Source organism: Rattus rattus, chromosome 2, assembly GCF_011064425.1.
Source record: "Rattus rattus isolate New Zealand chromosome 2, Rrattus_CSIRO_v1, whole genome shotgun sequence".
NCBI lineage: Eukaryota > Metazoa > Chordata > Mammalia > Rodentia > Muridae > Rattus > Rattus rattus.
In genome coordinates, this window is record NC_046155.1 from 61,382,336 (window position 1) to 61,406,632 (window position 24,297).

Sequence of the window (24,297 nt, forward strand, 5' to 3'; positions counted from 1 at the left end):
TGTCAGAATTCTGCTCTTTCATGTCCACTTTCCTCACCCAGTGAGCAAGAACAAACTTCACCTAAGCACAATATCATCCCATTCCAGACCTGAAGTGACCTGCCCTTAGCAAATGGTGCTAGACTAGTGCTGGTCTGGGTCCAGGATGCTGCTCTTTCCCCAGAAAGGTCACATGGTGTTGTGTCTCTTCAGGGACACAAACAATTTTATGTTGCAACATGGCTAGTTGGTTCTCCTATGGTCATGGCAAACTACAGGCTCTGTCTGACACTTGGGCTCTAGCCAGGGCATGTCTCCAGGCTGAGACTGGACCTTGACATAAACTCCCCTTGCCTCAGTAATCAGATTCATGCCTTAATTGTCTTCCTGGATTCAGAGGCCCAATCACAACTCACTGAGCTGCTTAAAGGAATTAGGACTGGGGTATTAATCTACCATCTTCCTCCAGCTCTTCTCTGCTTCTCTCTACTTCACATTCTCCACACCACAAACAATCACTGACATGTATACATTGAATCCTGTGTCCCGGTGCACATAATTCCAGCTTGTGGTCCAGGCATCTATGTGGTTAATCACAATTTTCTGATCACAGCCGTGAACCAGGTCCTAAAGCAGCCTATGAGAACACTGCTGGAGTTATCTCACTAGGACGCTCTCTAGTCTACAAAATGCATGAGGCATGGTCAACACAGTATGGGAGAGACTGAATTAGTGATACAAGATATTTTGCCATGCATTCTAAATTCTCAGCTTTCTCCTATATCCGTGATCAAGAGGAGGACTTCGACTCCCAATATGACATAATTGCATGTAGATAAAAGGACATGTTCTAACCACTTCATAAAAACCCATCAGTTGGTCCCAAGACCTCAGGGCACAAGCTCAGTGTATAATCTCTCTGTTCTGATTAGAGGAAACCATTTGCACATTGGCTTTTCATGACATGGTTATGTTCATGAGAAAGAAGACATGAGAGAAAGTATTCACAGTTAGCCCTAATCACTGTGAAATGAATAAAAATCAACCTGCCTCTTCTCCTCAGCTCTGTGCCCTGGATGCTCTGTCCTGGAATGACTGGATATGCTTCCAAATCCAGAGTCCAAAACCAGGTACAGTAATAATGAAATCTACCTCTAGGTGGAGCCAAGCCTTTGTCCTTCCCTTGAGTGTTAAGACAGGCAAGAGGTCAAGGGCCAGACTGAGTGGGGATAGGGGAGGGGGAGTCAAGCATGTGGATTAGCTTTAAAATAATGTGCTTTTCCTTCCTAGGTCACCTCCACCCACCTTGAACAGTGCATGGTAGCTTCCATGAGGCTTGGCTGAGTCTGCCAGCTTTCCTGATCGTGAATAGGAGAGACAGGACTGACTTTTTCTTTCAGGTGCTGGACAGAGCATAAGTATGCCTTTGAGCTCCCTAACACTGTCAGGCTTCCTCACTCTCTCACTCTACTCAGCACCCCTGGCTATCTGCTGCTATGTGAGACACCAGGCTGATTTTCATACATGGATTCGTTTTTTTTTCTAATTCCCTAACACTTTAGGCCTTCTTAGTTCTTTTCTAAAGCAATCCTTCCAGCCATATGGCTGACCACCATGGCTGTTTGCTTGCTTACTTGTTTTATTTCAGACAGTATGTTTCTCGACCTGCCTTTTCCTCTCCATTCTTTTACTCTGGGAAGCTGCAAGATTTACAGCTCTCCTGAACCCGAGGCTTTTTCTTTCATCCATAATAAGTTGTTCTTGTACTTTTGTAGAAGTTATTTCTTAAGTTAACGTATTAATAAGACTTAGAACCCAAGAAGGGACCCCAAATTTCTTGATATTATATAATTCCTATACCTAAATCCCCCATGATTTCCAGTATCATGTCTTCCATTCCTTTTAACTATTCAGTCAGTGGAGAAAATGAGCCCATTACTGTACACCCAAGGCATAAAGTCTTTCTTATACTTTAGAACCTAAAGAATAGTAATAGCTACAAACTCACAATATTCTCTGTGAAAACATTTTATTTATCTTGAATATACTTTGCTTCTTGAATACAATCCTCACCTAACCCAATGAGATGGTTAAAGTCATTACTTAGCCTCTGAATCCCATCACAGTTGCTGTAGTTAGTTGGTGATGCCTTGTGAGAGAAAGCAATATGGATTCCTTTTGTATTGCCTGACACATCTATTGCCACCCTGAAGTACAGTGGCTTCAATGGCTCATAGGAGAGTTTGATCTACAATGACAGCAATGAACTGAGCAGAGTGATAGAGCATGGAGCTAGATCTGTGGCAACAGTAACAGGGCTGACATGTGCCACTGGAAAAGGTCAAAGGGTGCCCTCCTGGGAATTCAATCACCAATCTTTCCTGTCTATCTATACAAATCTTAGAAATACTAAGGTGTACAGATACCAAACTAGGTGTGGAACTTTTGATTAATGTAGCTGCTCATAAAATAATTTATTCTACAATCAGCCCCTTGAGTATTTGAAGAAAGTAGATGATGCTTTAACAGTCTCCCTTGTTATGACATGTCTCCTATAGCATATGTTCAGACCAGACTACCATCACAGTGCCCTTAATGCACTCAACCTTGCCTGATCTCAGAAGCTAGAGAAGACTAGGCCTGGTTAGTACTCAACATGGGAGAAACTATGTTGAGCAAAAGCATAGTGAAGTAACTGCATGACTTAGGATTATTATGATGCAGGAAGACACCCAGAGGACAACCCACTGTGTGGCCTACCCACAGTGGGAGCCACAACAGTATATATGGTGGAAAGATGGGAGAGAAAGAGAAGCAGAATTGTTTGAGCACTGTGAGGAGAGGTGGAACTGGAGATGAGAGGGTAGTGGGGAAGAGTATGATGTGTGTAGCCTTCCCTACCGACTGAAGCCATGGTGAAGTCCATGTTTGGGTCTGTGTCCATGCATCAGCAGGGAGGTGTCTATTTTGATATTAGTGACCCATGTTACCAACAAAGGCCATGGGTATGTCTCTGATCTGGGCTGCTGCTTGGGACCTTGCCTAGGTAGCACAGTAAAGTTGGCCCTGCTAGCAGGCATATGAGTGAACTGACCTGGAAGATATGAGCATGAGAGAGGTACAGCTGCCTCTTGCCTGTCTGCTATGCAATATTGTGGGCAAGGGAATGATGCTTTTCCAATCCCAAGCCTCTAGTCACCTCTGGAAGGCAAGAGGCCTGACACTGAGGTCATGAAAGCAGAAGAAATGGTCCCACCCCTTCTTGGGTGAGCCAGGTGGGGATAGTGCTAGAGAGCTGGCGGTGGTAGTGTGGATGTGGGAGAGCCCAACTCAACTACCACCCAGAACCAGGGCTTTAAGTTGGCGCATCCCAACATTTACCCCATCTAAGAACTGCTGTAGGGGGTTGGTTCTGCAGATCCATTACTCAAGTTAAGAATAGGATATCTGAGAGGAGTCCCAGTGAGGATTCAGTATTGACAGCATAACAGAAACCAGAGGTCTCAAATGAGACCAATGACTCATTGCAATAAACGTTTGCAAATAAAGATGTTTAAACAAAATAGTATAATGTGTGACACATTATGATAAACTGTGAATTCCATAAAAACATTTTTTGTCTTGTTTATTTTTATTTTTTATTTTTTTGGAAGGGGAGTGTTGCAAGAGCAGAGGGCAGATACAAAGGGATGGGAAAATGAGTTGAACTGAGAAAGATAATGTGAAATTCACAAAGTATCAAAGGTTTTAAAAAGATTATTATATTACATATACATAAGATCAAAGAAAAAGAAAGGTTTCCTACTGTGAGAAATGATAACGAGAAAAAGAGCAACAAATTGTGAGTACTGAAAATTTTAGTTTCAAAACACAGAAATTACCTTCAATATATAATGAAATAACCATATCAAATTCAGTCAGAATATCTAAATTACCTACTATATAGTTTTCAGTTTTCAGAATAAAGCATAACCTGACTATGATGGCTACAAAACTATATACTTTAAATATAGAGATAATAAAGAAATACAAGAAAATACAATCAAACAGGTAGAGGTCTTTAAAGAGGAAACAAATAAATCCCTTAATGATATGCAGGAAAATGCAATCAAACAGGTGGATGAAATAAATAAAACTGTGCAAGATGTGGAGGTGGAAATAGAAGCAGTAAAAAAGCCCCACAAACTGAGGGAATCCTGGAGCTGAAAAACCTAGAAAGGAGAACAGAAACAACAGATGCAATCATAACCAACAAAATACAAGAGATAGAAGAGATAATCTCAGGTGTAGAAGATACAGTAGAAGAAATTACACATCAGTCAGAGAAAATGTCAAAGGTAACAATTCCTGACACAAAACATATAGGAAATCCGGGATACCATGAAAACCTAAAAATTAAGAGAAACAAACCGAGAAAGAAATTAAGGAAACGACACCCTTCATAATAGTCCCAAATAATATAAAATACCTCGGTGTGACTTTAACCAAGAAAGTAAAAGATCTGTACAATAAGAACTTCAAGCCTCTGAAGAAAGAAATTGAAGAAGACCTGAGAAGGTGGAAAGATCTCACATGCTCATGGATTGGCAGGATTAATATAGTAAAAATGGCCATTTTACCAAATGCTATCTACAGATTCAATGCAATCCCATCAAAATACCAATCCAATTTTTCAGAGAGTTAGACAGAACAATTTGCAAATTCATCTGGAATAACAAAAAACTCAGGATAGCTAAAACTATTCTCAACAATAAAAGGACTTCAGGGGGAATCACTATCCCTCAACTCAAGCAGTATTACAGAGCAATAGTGATAAAAATTACATGGTATTGGTACAGAGACAGAAAGATAAACCAGTGGAATAGAATTGAAGACCCAGAAATGAACCCACACACCTATGGTCACTTGATTTTTGACAAAGGGGCCAAAACCATCAAATGGAAAAAAATAGCATTTTCAGCAAGTGGTGCTGGTTCAACTGGAGGTCAACATGTAGAAGAATGCGGATCGATCTATGCTTGTCACCCTGTACAAAGCTTAAGTCCAAGTGGATCAAGGACCTCCAAATCAAACCAGATACACTCAAACTAATAGAAGAAAAAGTGGGAAAGCATCTCGAACACATGGGCACTGGAGAAAATTTCCTGAACAAAACACCAATGGCTTATGCTCTAAGATCAAGAATCGACAAATGGGATCTCATAAAACTGCAAAGCTTCTGTAAGGCAAAGGACACTGTTGTTAGGACAAAACGGCAACCAACAGATTGGGAAAAGATCTTTACCAATTCTACAACAGATAGAGGACTTATATCCAATATATACAGAGAACTCAAGAAGTTAGACTGCAGGGAGACAAATAACCCTATTAAAAATGGGGTTCAGAGCTAAGCAAAGAATTCACAGCTGAGGAATGCAAATGGCTGAGAAACACCTAAAGAAATGTTCAACATCTTTAGTCATAAGGGAAATGCAAATCAAAACAAGCTTGAGATTTCACTTCACACCAGTGAGAATGACTAAGGTCAAAAAACTCAGGTGACAGCAAATGCTGGCGAGGATGTGAAGAAAGAGGAACACTCCTCCATTGTTGGTGGGATTGCAGACTGGTACAACCATTCTGGAAATCAGTCTGGAGGTTCCTCAGAAAATTGGACATTAAACTACCTGAGGACCCAGCTATCCCTCTCTCTTGGGCATACACCCAAAAGATGCCCCAACATATAACAAAGACATGTGCTCCACTATGTTCATAGCAGCCTTATTTATAATAGCCAGGAGCTTGAAAGAACCCAGATGCCCTTCAACAGAGGAATGGATACAGAAAATGTGGTACATCTACACAATGGAATATTACTCAGCTATCAAAAACAATGACTTTATGAAATTCATAGGCAAATGGATGGAACTGGAAAATATCATCCTGAGTGAGGTAACCCAATCACAGAAAAACACACATGGTATGCACTCATTGATAAGTGGATATTAGCCCAAATGCTTGAATTACCCTAGATGCACAGAACAAATGAAACTCAAGAAGGATAACCAAAATGTGAATTCTTCACTCCTTCTTTAAAGGGGGAACAAGAATACCCTTGGCAGGGAACAGAGAGGCAAAGTTTAGAACAGAGGCAGAAGGAACATCCATTCAGAGCCTGCCCCACATGTGGCCCATACATATACAGCCACCCAATTAGACAAGATGGATGAAGCAAAGAAGTGCAGGCCGACAGGAAACGAATGTAGATCTCTCCTGAGAGACACAGCCAGAATACAGCAAATACAGAGGCGAATGCCAGCAGCAAACCACTGAACTGAGAACGGGACCGCGGTTGAAAGAATCAGAGAAAGAACTGGAAGAGCTTGAAGGGGCTTGAGACCCCATATGAACAACAATGCCAAGCAACCAGAGCTTTCAGGGACTAAGCCACTACCCAAAGACTATACATGGACGGACCCTGGGCTCCAACTCATAGGTAGCAATGAATAGCCTAGTAAGAGCACCAGTGGAATGGGAAGCCCTTGGTCCTCCTAAGACTGAACCCCCAGTGAACGGGATTGTTGGGGCAGGGCAGTAATGTGGGGAGGATGGGGAGGGGAACACCCATGTAGAAGGGGAGGGGAAGGAGTTAGGGGGATTTTGGCCCGGAAACCTGGAAGGGGAATAGCAATCGAAATGTAAATAAGAAATACTCAAGTTAATAAAGATAAAAAAATTTTAAAAAATTACAGAAATAGAAGAAGGTGAAAAGTTCCAGCTCCAAGACCTGGAAAACATTTTCAGCAAAATCATAGAAGAAAACTTGCCCAATCTAAAGAAAGAGATGCCTATAAATATCCAAGGAGCTCACAGAATACCAATTAAGCTGGATTTTAAAAGAAAATCCTCCTGCCACATTATAATCAAAACACAAAAATCTACAGAACATAGAAAGAATATTAAAGGCAGCCATGTGAAAAAGGCAGGTAGCATACAAAGACAGACTTATAAGAATTACACCTGACTTATTAACAGAGACTTAAATGTAGAAGGGCTTGGAAAGATATCTTTCAACCTCTAAACAAAACTACAAATGCCAATCTAGACTACTATATCCAGCAAAACTCTCAATCACCATAGATGTAGAAAACAAGATCTTTCAAGACAAACACAAATTCAAACAATATCCATCTACAAATCTACAGAAAATACTAGAAGGAAAACCCCAACCCAATGACAATAACTACATCCAAGAAAACAGATGAAATAAGTAATGTCATACCAGCAACAGCAAGGGAGGCACATGCAAACACACTCACCCTAACACCACTAATATAAAAATAACAGGAAATAGCAATCATTGGTCATTAATATCTCTCAACATCAGTGAACTCAATTCCCTAAAACAAAGACAAAGGTTAACAGAATGGATTGGAAAACAGGATTCATCATTCCGCTTGCATACAAGAAACACACCTCAGTAATGAAGAGAGACATTACCTCAGAGTAAAATGCTAGTACAATGTTTTCCAAGCAAAGTGACCTAAGAAGCAAGCTGGAGTAGCCATCCTAATATCTAATAAAATAGACTTTCAACCAAAAGTAATCACTACAGATCAGAAAGGTATTTCATATGCATCAGAGAAAAAATCTATGAAGATGCTATCTCAAATTTGAACATCTATCTCCCAAACACAAGGGCATCCACATTTGTAAAAGAAATTGCTAAAGGTTAAATCATGCATCTAACCCCACACATGAATAGTGGGATATTTCAGTACCCCACTCTCACCAATTGATGGATCATCCAGACAAAAGATAAACAGAAAAATAATGAAACTAATAGACATTATAAATGATAATGGACCTAGCAGACATCTATAGACTAATTCACCCAAACACACAAAAATATATCTTTTCCTCAGCACCTCATGAATCCTCTCCAAAATTGACCATATAGTTGGTAACAAAGCAAGCCTTGATAGATACAAGAAAATTGAAATAAGATCTTGTATCTTATCAAAGCACCATGGATTAAGCTGGACTTCAACAACAACAAACCTACACCAGAAAGCCTACACACTCATTGAAATAGAACAACTCTCTACATAATAATCTTTGGGTCAGGGAAGGAATAAAGAAAGAAATTAAAGACTTTATAGAATTCAATGAAAATGAAGGTAAAACATACTCAAATTTATGGGACACAATGAAAGCAGTGCTAAGAGGAAAGACTATAGCATTAAGTGCCTCCATAAAGAAATTAGAAAGTTCTCATATAAGCAATTTAAAAGTACACCTGAAATCTCTAGAAAAAGAAGCAAATACACCAAAGAAGAGTAGAAGATAGTTAAAATCACTGTTGAAATCAGACAATTAGAAACAAAGAAAGCAATACAAAGACTCAATGAAAACAAGAGCTGATCCTTTGAGAAAATCAACAAGATAGAAAAATCTTAAGCCAAACTAACCAAAAGACAGAGAGAAACTATCCAAATAAACAAAATAAAAAATGAAAAGAGAGACAGAAAGATATTGAAGAAATTCAGAGAATCATTATGTCTCATTTCAAAAGTCTATACTCCACAAATCTCAACCGGATGGACAATTTTCTAGACAGATATCACTTACCAAAGTTAAATCAAGATCAGATAAACCATTTAAACATCTGTGGGTGAAACTGTAAGCAAGCAAATGAAAGATCTGCATGACAAGAACTTCAAGTATCCGAAAAAGGAAATTTAAAAGGATATCAGATGATGGATAGGTAGGATTAACATAGTTAAAATGGCCATCTTACCAAAAGCAACCTACTTATTCAATGCAATCTTTATCAAAATTCCAATATAATTCTTTATAGACTTCAAAAGAGCAATTCTCAGCTTCATATGCAAAAACAAAAACCACAGGATAGCCAAAACAATCTTGAACAATAAAAGAACTTCAAGAGGAATCACCATTCCTGACCTCAAGCTGTACTACAGAGCAATGGTGATAAAAACTGATTGGTATTGGTATAGAAACAGAGGCGTTATTAATGGAATTGAGCCAAAAACTCATAAATAAACCCACACACCTATGAAGACTTGATTTTTGATAAAGAAGCCAAAACTATACAATGGAAAAATTAAAGCATCTTCAGCAAATGGTGCTGGAGTAACTGGATGTCTACAAGTAGAAGAATGCAAGTAGATCCATAGTTATAATCCTTCACAAAACTCAAGTCCAAGTGGATCAAGGACCTGAACATAAAACTGGATACGCTAAATCTCATAGAATAGAAAGTAATACCCTTAAATGCATTGGTAGAGGAGCAATTTTCTGAACAGAACACCAATGGCTCAGTCTCTAAGATCAACAGTTGATAAATGGGATCTCATGAAACTGTAAAGCTTCTGTAAGGCTAAGGGCACTAGCAATAGGACAAAACAGAAGACTACAGATTGGCAAACAATCTTTACCAACCCTAAATCTGACAGAGGGCTAATATCTAAAATTTACAAAGAAATCAAGAAGTCACACACCAACAACCCAAATATACCAATTAAAAATGGGATAGAGAACTAAACAGAGAATTTTCAGGTATACTATTTCAGCATATAAAATTAACTCAACCAAATCAGTGGCCTTCCTCTACTCAAAGGATAAACAGGCTGAGAAAGAAATTAGGGGAATGACACCCTTCACAATAGTCCCAAATAATATAAAATATCTTGGGTATGACTTTAACCAAGCAAGTGAAAGATCTGTATGACAAGAACTTCAAGTCTCTGAATAAAGAAATTGAGGAAGATCTTGGAAGATTGAAAGATTTTCCATGCTCATGGGTTGGCAGGATTAGCATAGTAAAGATGGCCATTTTGTCAAAAGCTATCTACAGATTCAATGCAATCCCCATAAAAATTCCTACTCAATTCTTTATAGAGATAGAAAGAGCAATTTGCATATTCATGTGGAATAACAAAATACCAAGGATAGCAAAAACTATACTCATCAATAAAAGAACTTTTTGGGGAATCACCATCCCTAACTTTAAGCAGTATTACAGAGCAACAGTCATAAAAACTGTATTGTATTGGTACAGAGACGGGCAGATAGATCAGTGGAACAGAACTGAAGACCTAGAAATGAGCCCACACTCCTTTGGTCATTTGATCTTTGACAAAGGAGCTAAAACCATCTAATAAAAGAAAGATAGGATTTTCAACAAATGGTGCTGGTTCCACCGGAGGTCAGCATGTAGAAGAATGCAAATTCATCCATTCTTATCACCATGTACAAAGCTTAAGTCCAAGTAGATCAAGGACCTACACATCAAACCAGATACACTCAAACTAATAGAAGGAAAATTGGGGAAGAATTTTGAACACATGGGCACTGGGGAAAATTTTCTGAACAAAACACCAATGGCTTATGCTCCAAAACTTCTGTAAGGCAAAAGACACTGTCATTAGTACAAAACAGCAACCAACAGATTGGGAAAAGATCTTTACCAATCCTACAGCTGATAGAGGGCTGATATCCAAAAATATTACAAAGAAGTCAAGAAGTTAGACTCTAGAGAGCCAAATAATTCTATCAAAAATGGGGTACAGAGTTAATCAAAGCATTCTCAGCTGAGGGTTATTGAATGGCCAAAAAGTACGTAAACAAATGTTCAAAATCCTTAGTCATCAGGGAAATGAAAATCAAAACAACCCTGAGATTCCACCTCACACCAGTCAGAATGGCTAAGATAAAAGCCTCAGGTGACAGCAGATGCTGGCGAGGATGTGGAGAAAGAGGAACACTCCTCTGTTGTTGGTGGGATCGCAAACTCTGTACAACTACTCTGGAAATCAGTCTGAATGTTCCTCAGAAAATTGAACATTCCACTATGTGAGGACCCAGCTATACCTCTCCTGGGCATATACCCAAAAGATGCTCCAACATAGAACAAAGACACATGCTCCACTATGTTCATAGCAGCCTTATTTATAATAGCCAGAAGCTGCAAATAACCCAGATGCCCTTCCACAGAGGAATGAATACAGAAAATGTGGTACATCTACACAATGGAGTACTACTCAGCTATCAAAAACAATGACTTCATGAAATTCATAGGCAAATGGAATGAACTAGAAAATATCATCTTGAGTGAGATAACTCAATCACAGAAAAACACACTTGATATGCACCCATTGATAAGTGGATATTAGCCCAAATGCTAGAATTACCCTAGATGCATAGGCTTTTTATATGAAGTAGAATCTTCATAACTAGGAAATAAAAATCATACCCTACCTCATGGACAGTCAAGCTACATCTATCATTCTGAAGAAACTACAGAAGATGCTCAGAATACTGGTAAAATTAAACTCATACACCTTCAAATTCTGTTGTTTGTCATGTCCTTTATTTTCTCAGCCCATCACATGAGTGAAAAAGAGACTGTTACATACAGACACAGACACAGACACACACATACACACACACACCTCTTTTTTTTTTTTTGCCCCACTCACATCCTTTTTCTCCAATGTTGTGGCTTCTGAAACTCACTTAGTTGTACCTGTTTCTCTTTTTTTGAGTGTGATTTGTTCTTTTTCTAACAATCTGAGCTATCGGGGTTGGGGATTTAGCTCAGTGGTAGAGCGCTTGCCTAGCAAGCGCAAGGCCCTGGGTTCAGTCCCCAGCTCCAAAAAGAAAAAAAGAAAAAAGAAAAAAAAACAATCTGAGCTATATAAAACTGTTGTTTTCTTTCTTAAAGTAATTGATGGCTTTATACTCTCCTCATTGTGCATAAAGTATAATCAGGTATGACTCAGACCAAATCAAGCATCACCCCTTGGCTTTATATCCCTTATATGCTGTACTTCAGATCATTAAAAAAATTTTAGTTCTTAAAAGAGACTGTATATGAGAAAATGAGAAAATTAATGTAAAATCTTTTTAGCTGTGAAAAAATAGATGTATAAATAAAGGTGGCAAAGGTGGCCAGAGTTGTCTTGGTGCCAAAATGTGTGAAGTGAATAAAAGTTCAGTCCTTAGTCATTAGTCAAATGAAAGTCAAAACAACTCTGAGATTCCATCTTATACTGGTCAGAATAGGTAAGTACTGGGAGACTGGCTTGAAACCTGTTGAAAGGGGACACAGAGTAATACTGATGGTCTCTCTGGACTGTTCTATACTAATTCTGAAGGTTAAAAACCATTGTTTTAGGGAATTAACACCCGTAGCCTAACACGGGTGGGGAGTAAATAATGTAGCCTTTATTCTATCTCAGCAGGAACTGTGCATCTTTAACTTTCAACCTGTTAGTCAAAGTTGCAGGAAGAAAAGGGGACACTTTGAAAGGTGATTTTAATGTTCATTTCTATGTTATAAAAGTTGCCTATAAAAGCTATCTAAGTAAAAGGGAAAAAACAGAATGAATGAAAAAGAGGGATAAGGGAAATCTGTTGCCCTCCTCTTTGTCGTGGGTACTTATACATATTTTCAGAATACATGATAACTTAGTAAAAAGTTCATCACAAGTTCACACATAAAATCAAATCATAAATCGAATAAATTTACAACAGTGAATGTTTACCTGCATATACGTTATCTGGCTAAGCATTTATCACCTGTCACAGCTCCACAGGTTTATTGAGAGTTAAAAACCATAACTAAGTTATTAGTGAAGTTTTGAATAGATAAACTCAGTCAATATTTTATCTTCTGTCTTAGCACCTATAATAAATCATTAGTTCCCTTTTTATGACCTTTGGTTAATGGTTTAACAACCGCTTGAAATGAGCTCTGAGTAGTAGAAAGTCTGGTTACTATCTAGAAGCAATTAACTCGTGACACATGGGAGACTGGCGAAGTTCTCATTGCAGTTTTGACTATCAGAAAATACCCAATAGCAGTCCCACCATAAAAAAGCTTAATAAATACTGATGTAATTTTAAGAATTCTTATAGGATCATAATGAAGAATTGAGCAGTCACCTATTTATCTATACAGCATCACTACAGGACAGTACATCTTCATAGATCTGCTCAAAGGGGTAGGATAACACTTAGTGGTTGTCATATATGTTTCACAATAACAGCAAAAGCATATTAATAGCAGGAATCTTTCCTAAAATGAATTTCTTCTGGTTCTTGTCTGTAAGAGCAAATCTGTTGTGGACTATGATAATCTGAGGCAGACTATCTCAGGAAGATCACCTGCTAGTTATTAATTTGCTGGCTCCTAACAGTTAATATCAGAAACTCAAGTGTTAGCACATGCTGGACAGGATGTGGAGCAAAGGGAATACTCCTCCATAGCTGGTGGGAGTGCAAATTTGTACAACTACTTTGGAAATCAATTTGGTGGTTTCTCAGAAAATTGGGACTAATAGTTCTACCTCGTGACCCAGCCATACCACTCCTGGGCATATACTCAAAAGATGCTTCACCATCCTACAAAGATATTGGCTTTCATAGTAGCTTTATTTGTAATAGCCAGAAACTGGAAACAAGTCCCTCAACTGAAGAAAGGATAAAGAAAACATGGTACATCTACAATGAAATACTATTCAGCTATGAAAGCATTATGAGTTTTGCAGGCAAATGGATGGACATTGAGAATATCCTCAGTGACATAACCCAGTTCTAAAAGGACATGCACAATATGTATTCACTTCTAAGTGGCTATTAGCTTTCAAATAGACCCACAGACCCAAGGAGGCTGGACAGGAAGAAGGGCATAAGCAAGGATACTTGAACTTCACATGGAAGGGCAAATGGGATGGCAAATGAAGGAAGGGGAGTGGATAGAAGAGGGGACTGAGAGTAAAGGGGGCAGGGGTTCAGGGTCAGGTCGGTGCAGGGAGGATCAGGCCATGAGAATGAAAAGAAATCTGAAGTCAATGGGGCAGGTGCATCTCCAGGAAGATATGAGAGTCAGAGACCTCAGAAAGGGGAGGCACCCAGGAATCAATGGGGATGTTCTTAGCTGCATCTCACAGCATTGAGTACATGGAGCCTGGGAAGGCTGCCTCCTGTGGCCAGGCAGGAACCCCAGTGGAGCAATAGTGACACTAACCCACCCACAAAACTTTTGACCCAAAATTTATACTGTCTACAAGAAATGCAGAGATTAGGGATGGAAAAGAGTTTCAGTTAATGGCCAACCAATAACTGACCCAACTTGAGATCCATCCCATGTTCTAGCACTAATGCCTGTCACTATTAATGATACTTTGTTATGCTTGCAGACAGGAGTCTAGCATGGCTGTCCTCTGAGAGGCCCAACCCACCAACTGACTCAGACAGAGGCAGACACCCACAACCAAACAGTGGATGTAGCCTGGGGACTCTTATGAAAAAATAGGAGGAATTATAGCCCATGAGAGGATAGAAACTCCACTATGTTCATATCAGCCTTAATTGTAATAGCCATAAGCTGGAAACAACCCACCTATTCCTCAACCAAAGAATTGGTACAGAAAATGTGGTACATTTACACAATGGAATACTATTGAGTTACTAAAAATGAGGACATCATGAATTTTCAGGCAAATGGATGGAACTAGAAAATATCCTGAGTGAGGTAACCCAGATCCAAAAGGACATGCATGGTATGTACTCACTGATAATTGGATATTAGCTAAAATGTACAGAACACCTAGGATACAACCCAGACAATAAGAAGTGTAACAAGCAGAAAGGCCCAAGATAGGGTGCTTAAATCCCACTTAGAAAGAGAAACAAAATAATAATGGGAAGCAGAGGGAAGGAGGGACCTGAGTGGGAAAGGGGAGGGGGTGAGAAAAAGGGGGAAGGGCCAGATATGGGGGTGAGATAGAAAAGAAGCCTTGAGGGCCAAGAGAATGGATGGAAATGTGTAGCCACTGAGGGTAGGGTGTTGGGGAGAACCTGTAGAAAATCCCAGAGACCTAGGATGTGAGAGGTTCCCAGGACTCGATATGGTGGCCTTAGCCAAAATGGCTAGCGGTTGGGAGATGGAGCCTGAAGTTTCCCCTCCAGTAGTTAAACAAGCCCCTCAGTGATAGGATGGAGTCACCAACTCACCTTCAGCATTTTTGACCCAAATTTTTCCTGTCCAAAAGAAATTCAAGGACAAAAATAGAGCAGAGATTGAAGAAATGAGTGCTCAGTGTCTGGCCCAACTTGGGATCCATCCCATGGGCAGGCACCAAACCTGGACACTACTACTGACAGTAAACAGTAGCCTACCATGGTTGTCCTCAGAGAGGCTCTACCAGCAGCTGACTGAGACAGATTCACAGCCAAGCATTGGACCTCAATGTAAGGGTTAGGGGAAGGATTGAAGGAAATGACAGAGATGGCAACCCTATAGCAAGACCAATGGAGTCAACTAGGAGCTCCCAGAGACTAAGCTGCCAACCAAAGAGCATACATGAGCTGGTCCAAGGTTCCTAGCACATTTGTAGTGGAGGACTAACTGCCTTGTTGGGACCTAGTGAAAGAGGATTTGCCTAATCCTATAGAGACTTGATGTCCCAGAGAAGGGATATACCCAGGAGGGGCACCCTCTTAGAGGAGAGATAAGGTGAAGGATTCTGGAGTGGGGGACTGGCTGAGAAACATTTTGGATGTAAATAAATAAGTAATTTAATTAGGCTGAAAGTGAAATAATGAAAAGGTATATATACCAATAGTCGAATAAAACCCGGAGCAGCTAAGGATTTTAATATCAGACAGTCTTAATCTCAGAGCAGAGGTTAATAGCACAAATACAGAAAATTATTTATTGATAAAAGCTTTATCATGAAGTTAGAAACAGTGTGACAGAAGAACCCAAAACACTTCTGTCCCAAGTAATAAAACTATTAGACACAGGAAGAGAAACTGATATATGTACAAGGCAAAGTAAACTGGTTTGTCACAGTGGAGTATCTCTAGGATGTGAAAAGTGCCCAGGACTATCTATATCTATATCTATATCTATATCTATATCTATATCTATATCTATATCTATATCTATATCTATATATCTATATCTATATCTATATCTGTGTGTGTGTGTGTGTATGTATGTATGTATGTATGTATGTATGTATGTATATAGTCAGTGAGAAATGAAAACCAGACCAGGGTGAAAGGATCTCAGCAAGACTGAGGATGAGACAGGTTTACTACAAACAATCAGACTTTATATACCCCTATCAGAAACAGAATATAAAGGCAATTGTCCAGGAAGAATACAATTGTAGTTGCCAGGATACAATGTCTGCATGCTATACAGAGTATCTAATATTAATGCCTCAGAGTAATCGTCCTGTTGATCTTCTACATGCTTTGCTGACTTCTAGGGCACACAGAGCCTGAATGCTTCACTGCCTGAGGGAATGCCTCAGTTTCTCAGGAACTGAAAGGTACAGGGTTCCCTGGAGCCATAGACTCTAAGAAAGCTAGACCAGGAAAAATCCATAATTCCTGCAATCAATGACAAAACAAGCTAGGAAATGTCTAATTTCCCATTAAAAATTATTTAAAAATTTAAAAATTAAGTATTTAAAAATTAAGTAATGCTTTCCTAAGTAACTCATCAAATAAATCAATGGGAGTGTTAATGAGCATGAGGCAGCACAGATGTGTGAAGCAGTAGTTTGTAGGGTTGTGCCTCTGCAGTAAAGAAAAAATTGCAGTGCATGCCATCCCCAATGCCACTGTCACTCAAGGAGCAGCAGGGGGCATCTCGGGAGCTGAGCAGGAGTTAGGAATGATAAGGATTCAATTCGAGTCCCTTCCTGTCAGTGAATGTAGGTGGTGGTAACAGCCTGTAGAAATCACATTAACTGATGCTGAGAGTGTGAAGAGTAAAACCACAATGAAAACTTTGTTATGAAACTCAGCATCCACATACCCTGAGACCAAGCAAAGGCACTCAGAGTCACTTATTACAGGGAAAGAAAAGCATGGAAGAGGATTGGTATGATTATTTATGGAAGCTGGATAATAAAATGTGTTATAGCCATAGAACCTGGTGCTTACCAAAATAGAAAAGAACAAAGTACAGGTTACACAAGAGAACAGGAGTGAATCTTTAAATATTGTTAAACAGCAGGAAAGATGGCTCAACAGTTAAGAACACTTACTTCTCTTGCAGATGATCTAGTCTCTATTTGCCCACTGAAATGTTGCCTCACAGCCATCTGGTACTTCATTCCAGGGCATCTAACACCCTTTCCTGACCACCAAGGCCACCAGGGATGCTTGTGGTACATATACATACATTCAGTCAAAACATTCATACATACAAATAAAAAGCACTGTGCTATTAAAGAGCACACATGTCAGAATGTGTGTTGCATGATGCCATGTTTACAAAGTTGTATAACACACAAAACTGACCTGCAGCTGAAATATCAGGACAGCAATGACTACTAGAAAGGGCACTGGTAACATCAGATCTCACAGGTTGAGCAGCCCTGGGTAAAATGTCCAACATTGAAAGCTACTCTCTCTGCAGAGACTTGCATTATATAGTTGTATGTATTTGCCAATACTCAGGAAATGATACCGTGACTCATCCATTTCACTGTCTCAAATTTTTTCCGTAAGAATCCCAGGCCAGAAAAACCTATAAACAAATGATTGCCTCTGATATGCATATGAAACTATTTAAGGAAGACTGAATTAATAATTGCAATTTGTTTTGAAATGAGTGAAACAGAAGGGCATGTGGATAAATATATTAGGAAGTGGATATAGAGCAAGAATTCAACAACAGAGGAAGGGGGACAAGGACACAGCTGCCCAGCTAAAACCTGTCTAATTCACTATGCTTGACCTCTTTCGGTAAGGCACTGTGGACATTAAACTCTGGATACAGGGTAGAAAACACATCTCAAGACCAAATGTGTAGGACCAGTGAGACATCTCCAGTCTTATTGCAAAGACTGATAACCTGCTTTTAATTCTAACAGCCCACATCTTAGGAAAAAAAGCTATTTCCTGTAACCTGATCTCTGAAGAACACGAACACCATGACATTGACAGGTGCAGCTGTACACACTCATGCTTGTAGACTGAGTAGAGGGCATTGGACCATTCATGGTGGCTTTCCAAGATCAAGAGTATATATTTGAGGAGATAAAACAATCGTGACATGGCAGAGAGTTGGTCAAAACAAGTGTCTTGGAGCAAGTGATTAGCAAAGAAATTGAGGTCTTCAAAAAGCAGCTACACCAGCAGATTCAGAGGTGAAGAATCACAGATGCAGGTGTGCATTGGGAAGTTGCTGGCAACAGAATCAAACAACACCAGGTTTATCATAGCCTAGAGGAAACTGTGTGGAGGAGGGAAGAGAGTCTAGGAGGATGCTGTGGACAGTGGCATTCAGAGGCCAGAGGGAGACTGACCTCCTACTCAGGATGCCGAGGCTTCTGTCCAAACCAAGAAAAAGCTGGCATCCTCCACTATGATGGCAAAGCATCCCAACTGGAGAGGAACAGGTGAGTCAACCCACACCTCCCTGGGCATTGCTGCTATGAGAATCAGATTGCTTGTTCTCTCTTCTCTCAGAGGTGTAAGGACCATGGTGCCACTGGACACAGTTCTCAAGTCCAAGCTAAGAGGAGTTCGTTGAATATTGGGGTCTGTGTAATTTTCTCCAATGCATGATACCAAAAGTCTCTACATCAGAGATAGGTACCCAGAATATAAACACACAGTAAGCCTCAAACCTGGATGGCCACACTTCCATAAGGAAATGGCCAGTGGGTCCTCCAAAGGGAGCACAGTACATGTACATCTGCCACATAAATTAACTTTCTACTCTTTGACATGACATAAGATTCTCGTCATACACCCCAAATAGTTCATCAACAGCTGGATCAAATCACATTTGTGCCTTCTGCCTGCTCAATGGAAACAGGGAAATAACTTTCTGAGGGCTACTTTGACATCCTTGTTCCTCAGAGAATAAATGACAGGGTTCAGAGTAGGGCTGACTGCTGTGTACAATAAGGTAACCAGCTTGCTATTCTCCAAGGAGGATCCAGAACCAGGCTGCAAGTAGGTGTAGATGACAGTGGAGTAGTACAGGATGACCACCACCAGGTGGGCGGAGCAGGTGGAGAAGGCACGCTTCTTGCCCTCTGAGGAGCGGATGCGCAGGATACTGGCAATGATGAAGCTGTAGGATATCATAGTGAACACGAAGTTGACCACACCAAAATAAACATCTGCAAGAACTATCATAATGTTGTTGAGGGTAGTTGGGCTGCAAGACAGAAGCAACAGTGTTGGGACTTCACATAAAAAGTTACGAATTTGGTTGGGGCCACAGAAATTGAGTCGTGCCATCAGGCCAGTGTGCACAGATGTGTTAGCTATGCCAATCACCCACACAATGCCTGCAAGCAGGACACAGATGGGCCAGCTCATCAGCATGCTGTAGTGCAGTGGATGGCAGATGGCCACATAGCGGTCATAGGCCATGACAGTGAGCAGCAGCAGCTCAGCTGCCAAAATCCAGGTCATGAAGAAGATCTGGGTCAAGCATCCCTTGTAAGAAATGTGGCTGCTCTTACCCACCAGACCCTCCAGCAGCTTGGGAAGAACAGTGGATGTACAGACAATGTCCAACAGAGCCAGGTTTGCAAGGAAGAAATACATGGGAGTGTGAAGACTTGGGTTGAGGGTGATAGCTATGATAATGAGGGTGTTTCCTGCAAGAGCCAGGATGTAAAGAAGTGAGAAAAAGACCAAGAAAAGAGCCTGGAGCCTGGGATCTCCAGAGAGTCCCTGCAGGACAAACTCTACCACAGTTGTGTAGTTGCTTACTGCCATTTGAAAGTAAGTCCTGGAAGTTACACAGCTGGAGATGATCAAGGAGACACAGGGCATTGGGCAGCCATCATTTCACACAGAGTCCAGCCAGCTGTGAGTAGGAGTCCTTGTCATGGGTACAGTTGCTGTAGAAATGATAACATCATCTATCAACATAGTGTGACAATGTGAGCATGAACTCTGCAATCTGAATATAGTACACCCAGAACAAAAAAACCCCTGCTTTTGATGGGCAGTATCCTGCTACCACTTCTATTTGCTTTAACATAGATCATGTCCAAAGATGCCCTGAGAACTGAAGCTTTGCTAAGCATGTATACCAGCCAGCCAAGGCATACCAAGGAGCAGTCTGTTCAGCAGCATAGACTTTTTGGACCTAGAGCGAACCATCCTTATCAAGGGGTGGGCCAGCCTTCTCAGAGGCAGGCAGGAAAACAGTTTGGGCAAGCATGATTGGGGATCTGGAGTGGTTTAGAATATGGAGAAGTTATACCATAGTGTCTCTTTTGTGAACACTACACTTTCTATTTCTCCACTGCCACCCTAAGTCACTCCCTGTGTATGATAATCCCAGTGAGTCCAACAGGTATCACTCACTTCCCCAGGAAGGCTTGTGCCTGTCAGAGAAAAAAAACCAGGCTGTGCCAAGGCTGGAAACAACATGAAAGGCATAGACCCAGCTTCAAACCAGGTCCTAAATGTCTAGGCTATCACTCCTATGCACCTTCAAGTCTGTCTTTCCTTTACCTCATACACATATATATCTCTAATCATCCAGGATTCTCCAAGCATATGTGCCTCTCAGGCAGAGAAGAATTCTGACTGATCAGCATGCAGAGAAAAGAGCTCTGCCCCTTTCTAGGATCTGATGGTAGTTAGCAGGCCCAGACCCATCCTGGAGACTCCATGAGTGAGATGTTGAATACATGAGAATGAAGAACTCACACAGGGTATATGATGAACAAGGAAGATATTCTTCCACTGTGAGTGCACAGATCAAGGTCTTTGTCCTACAGGGTGAACTTGAGAGCAGGGCCTGAGCTTTTGATAGTTCTATCTCCTCCCACTGAAGATATAAGCTACCCATAGAACCTTCAGGACCCATACTTTTCCCCACAAAAGCACAGATGGATCTGTCAGCATTCCTTGCACATACCTAATGGCCTCATATGGAAGGCAGTGCTTCTCAACTGAACCTCCAAATCCTCTCTGTCTACATCTCAGCCTCAGTACTTGTATACCTGTAACTCTTCAGGCTACATTTTTGTGCCCTGAACTGTGTACCAGATACACAGGAAACTATCATGCTTCTCTAGAGATCCAGATCTACCTCAGAGCCAAGCCGTAGGGTAAGAATTCTGTTCACACTGATAAATGGGCCAGATAGGTCACTGAGCACACTTACAGAGCTAAGCAAGCATTTAAAGTTTCAAACTGAAATTATGAAGCAAGGTGATTCTGGTAACAGTTGTGTTTTCATTTTCATACACTAAAATAGATCAGAGCAAACCCAAATCTCTTTTGAGAATCATCCCTCCAGCACAGAAAACAAAAAAGAAGAAAGAGAGAAAGGAAGAAAGAAAGAAAGAAAGAAAAAGAAAGAAAGAAAGGAAGGAAAGAAAGGAAGGAAGAAAGGAAGGAAGGAAGAAAAAGGGAGAAGTCAGATGCACAAAAGGAAGAAATGAATAGAGGAAGAAGAAACTCACTTGGAAGTAGAAGCTGTCCATGGCTCCCCATCTAAACCCAAGATGTTGACACATGTCAGGAAGAATGTACATTGTGGCACAGAGAGCCCTTTGTTTCTTTTGTTTGCTTTTGACCTTAATGTAGGGTCTGTCCCCCTGGGATGGACACTGAGTTTGCTTGGAACTGGCCCTCAGAGATCAATTACCCAAATTGAAGTAAACAGTAGTCCCTGTGGGTCATAGTTGCCAAGGACCCTAAGGCATAGAGAGAGCAGAAGGTTGAGGTCATATGCACAGCTCTAAGACACTGACCTCCCCCTATGGTGATTTTCCTCCTGGGTATGCCTTCAAGATAACTTGGCTGAGAGTCATGTACCCCTGATTCCTATAGGAAAATATATTTCTTGTTAACAAACAGGTCCTCAGCATAGTCTATGGGTTTCCTTCACCTCATTTTATCATTACATCATTGCATCACTACATCATCTTGGTATGACATAGTCCTATCAATAAACCAATACTGATTAGTTCATCATTGTATGGGGAGAGAAAGCATGGGCCACTCTCATGCATTGCCTAGGGAGTGCGTAGTCACTGTGTTAAATCACAGTTGAGGTTGAACCTGAATGGATGCAACTTTTCACTGCAGTTTTAAAATCCTCCTCTGATGACAGAGTGTGTGAAGACTGTGGATGTGAGAGTCAACACTGATGTCCAGGACTTGTCCACCATGCTCTGTGGCATGAGCCCTTAGCAGCAGATTGGCTTCCCTGAGTAGCCAGAAGACACATAGCAGAGGAGAACAGTGCAGAAAGTAACTCATTCAGAATCAGTCATTACAAAAACTGAAAGGAGATAAAATAATCCAAACATCACAAACCAAATGACCACTGGCCACCTTAAGTTCCAAAACCTCCAAAGTCCTTGAACTCTGTCAATATACACATTCTCAATCTCTCCCAAAATGTCACACACTTGATGAAAAACAAATGCAACACTTGAAGCACAACTAAAGATTTGAGCAATTCCTAGAGCATTCCCCTACACTGGAGAAAGGAACCTTCACAGGACCCAGGGCTTCTCCTCCTATTGATGCTAGACAATGCCACCCTCTGCTACATATGTAGCTGAAGCCATGGGCCCCTCCATGTGTATGTACTCTTTGGTTGGTGGTTTAGTCCCTGGTAGCTCTGAGGGGGGTGTCTGATTGGTTATTTTTGTTCTCCCTATGGGGTTGCAAACCCTTTTAGCTCCTTCAGTCCTTTCTCTAACTCCTCCATTGGGGTCCCTGTGCTCAGTCAACTTGCCATAAAGAGATGAAACTGAGTTATAAAACTAATAAATATTCAAAGGTTGTAAACCTAGTTTAAGGATAAAGCATGGTCCAAAATAAGTCAACACGTTTATAGCATATAAGCCTCAAAACTGGGGCTAATTAGTTCATGGAAAATTGATGTTCTTCTGCCCCTCAATGACCTGGGACAGCAGTCCTCCACAGAGAAGTGTACCCACACAGTCCAGCAATGAAATGTGGTAGGGTGGCCACAGACCTAACAACTACCCACAGGGCTGGTGAGGATTTTGTCTTCTCACTGGACAAATGTGGTGGTTTGGCTGCTGGAATGGCCACATGCAGTGAAAAGCTAAAAGCTAATCAGCAGGGAAGAACAGTAGGGTCTAGAACTTGAAAGAGCTGGTCAGCCCTGCATCTGGCCTGTATTCTGCTCCTTGAAGCAGCACCTACCACCACCACTTCATCTCAGGTATGAAAGCACAGAATACAGGAGACTTTGAGTCCTAAGATCAAAAGGTACAGTGAGCTACATTTTTCATTTTTATTTAGCAAATTGGCTTGATATAAAATTAACTCAAACAAATCAGTAACTTTCCTTTATTCAAATGATAAATGGGCTGAGAAAGAAAACGGGAAAATAACACCCTTCACAATAGTCACAAATAATATAAAATATTGTGGGTAACTCTAACCAAGCAACTGAAAGATCTGTATGACAAAAACTTCAAGTCTCTCAAAAAAGAAATTGAAGAAGACCTCAGAAAATAGAGAGATCTCCCATGCTTATGGATTGGTAGAATTAACATAGTAAAGATGGCCATCCTACCAAAAGCAATCTACAGATTCAAGGCAATCCCCATCAAATTCCAACAGAATTTTTCAAAGACATGGAAAGAGCAATTTTCAATTTCATATGAAAAACAAAAATCCCAGGATAGCAAAAACAATTCTTTACAATAAAAGAACTTAAGCAGGAATGATCATCCATGACCTCATGTTGTATTACAGAGCATTAGTGATAAAAACTTCATGGTATTGCTACAGAGACGAGTTGGTCAATGGAATAGAATTGAAAACCCAGAAATAAACCTGCAGACGTATAGGCACTGTATGTTTGACAAAGAAACCAAAAATATACAATGGAAAAGAGAAAGCATCTTCTGTAAATAGTGCTGGTCTAACTGGCAGTCAGTTATGTAGAAAAATGAAATCCATTTTTTGTCACCTTGCACAAAATTCAAGCCCAAATGTATCATTTTTATTTAGGATGTAACTATAAGATTGTTTCCTCTCTGATCCCAAACAGAAAAGGGGGGCTCAGAAGAGGAAAGCTAATGGAAACTGGTCATGAAGGCTCTATGAACGCAACTTCTGATGACATTCAATGGAGAACACACAACAACATTTCCTTATCCATAACACAACCAGTGCATTATAAGGACTGACCATGCATGTAGTAATGTAGGAGCTCCTGCTCACTATCCCTTTAGGTAATTGGATGCATAAACATCCATCATGGAGTTAGGTAGACTTGTCTGGGCTACATCTAAGGAGAGCAGTTCTTAG

The 24,297-nt window shown here is 40.4% G+C and overlaps 1 protein-coding gene across 1 annotated transcript; it reads right to left on the reverse strand.

Annotated features, from left to right (window-relative positions):
* Positions 1-18,822: 18,822 nt before the first annotated feature.
* On the reverse strand, positions 18,823-19,752 carry LOC116893854 (olfactory receptor 13A1-like). The gene has a single exon (XM_032895573.1). The coding sequence runs from the start codon at positions 19,750-19,752 to the stop codon at positions 18,823-18,825; it is 930 nt and encodes a 309-aa protein (XP_032751464.1).
* Positions 19,753-24,297: the final 4,545 nt, after the last annotated feature.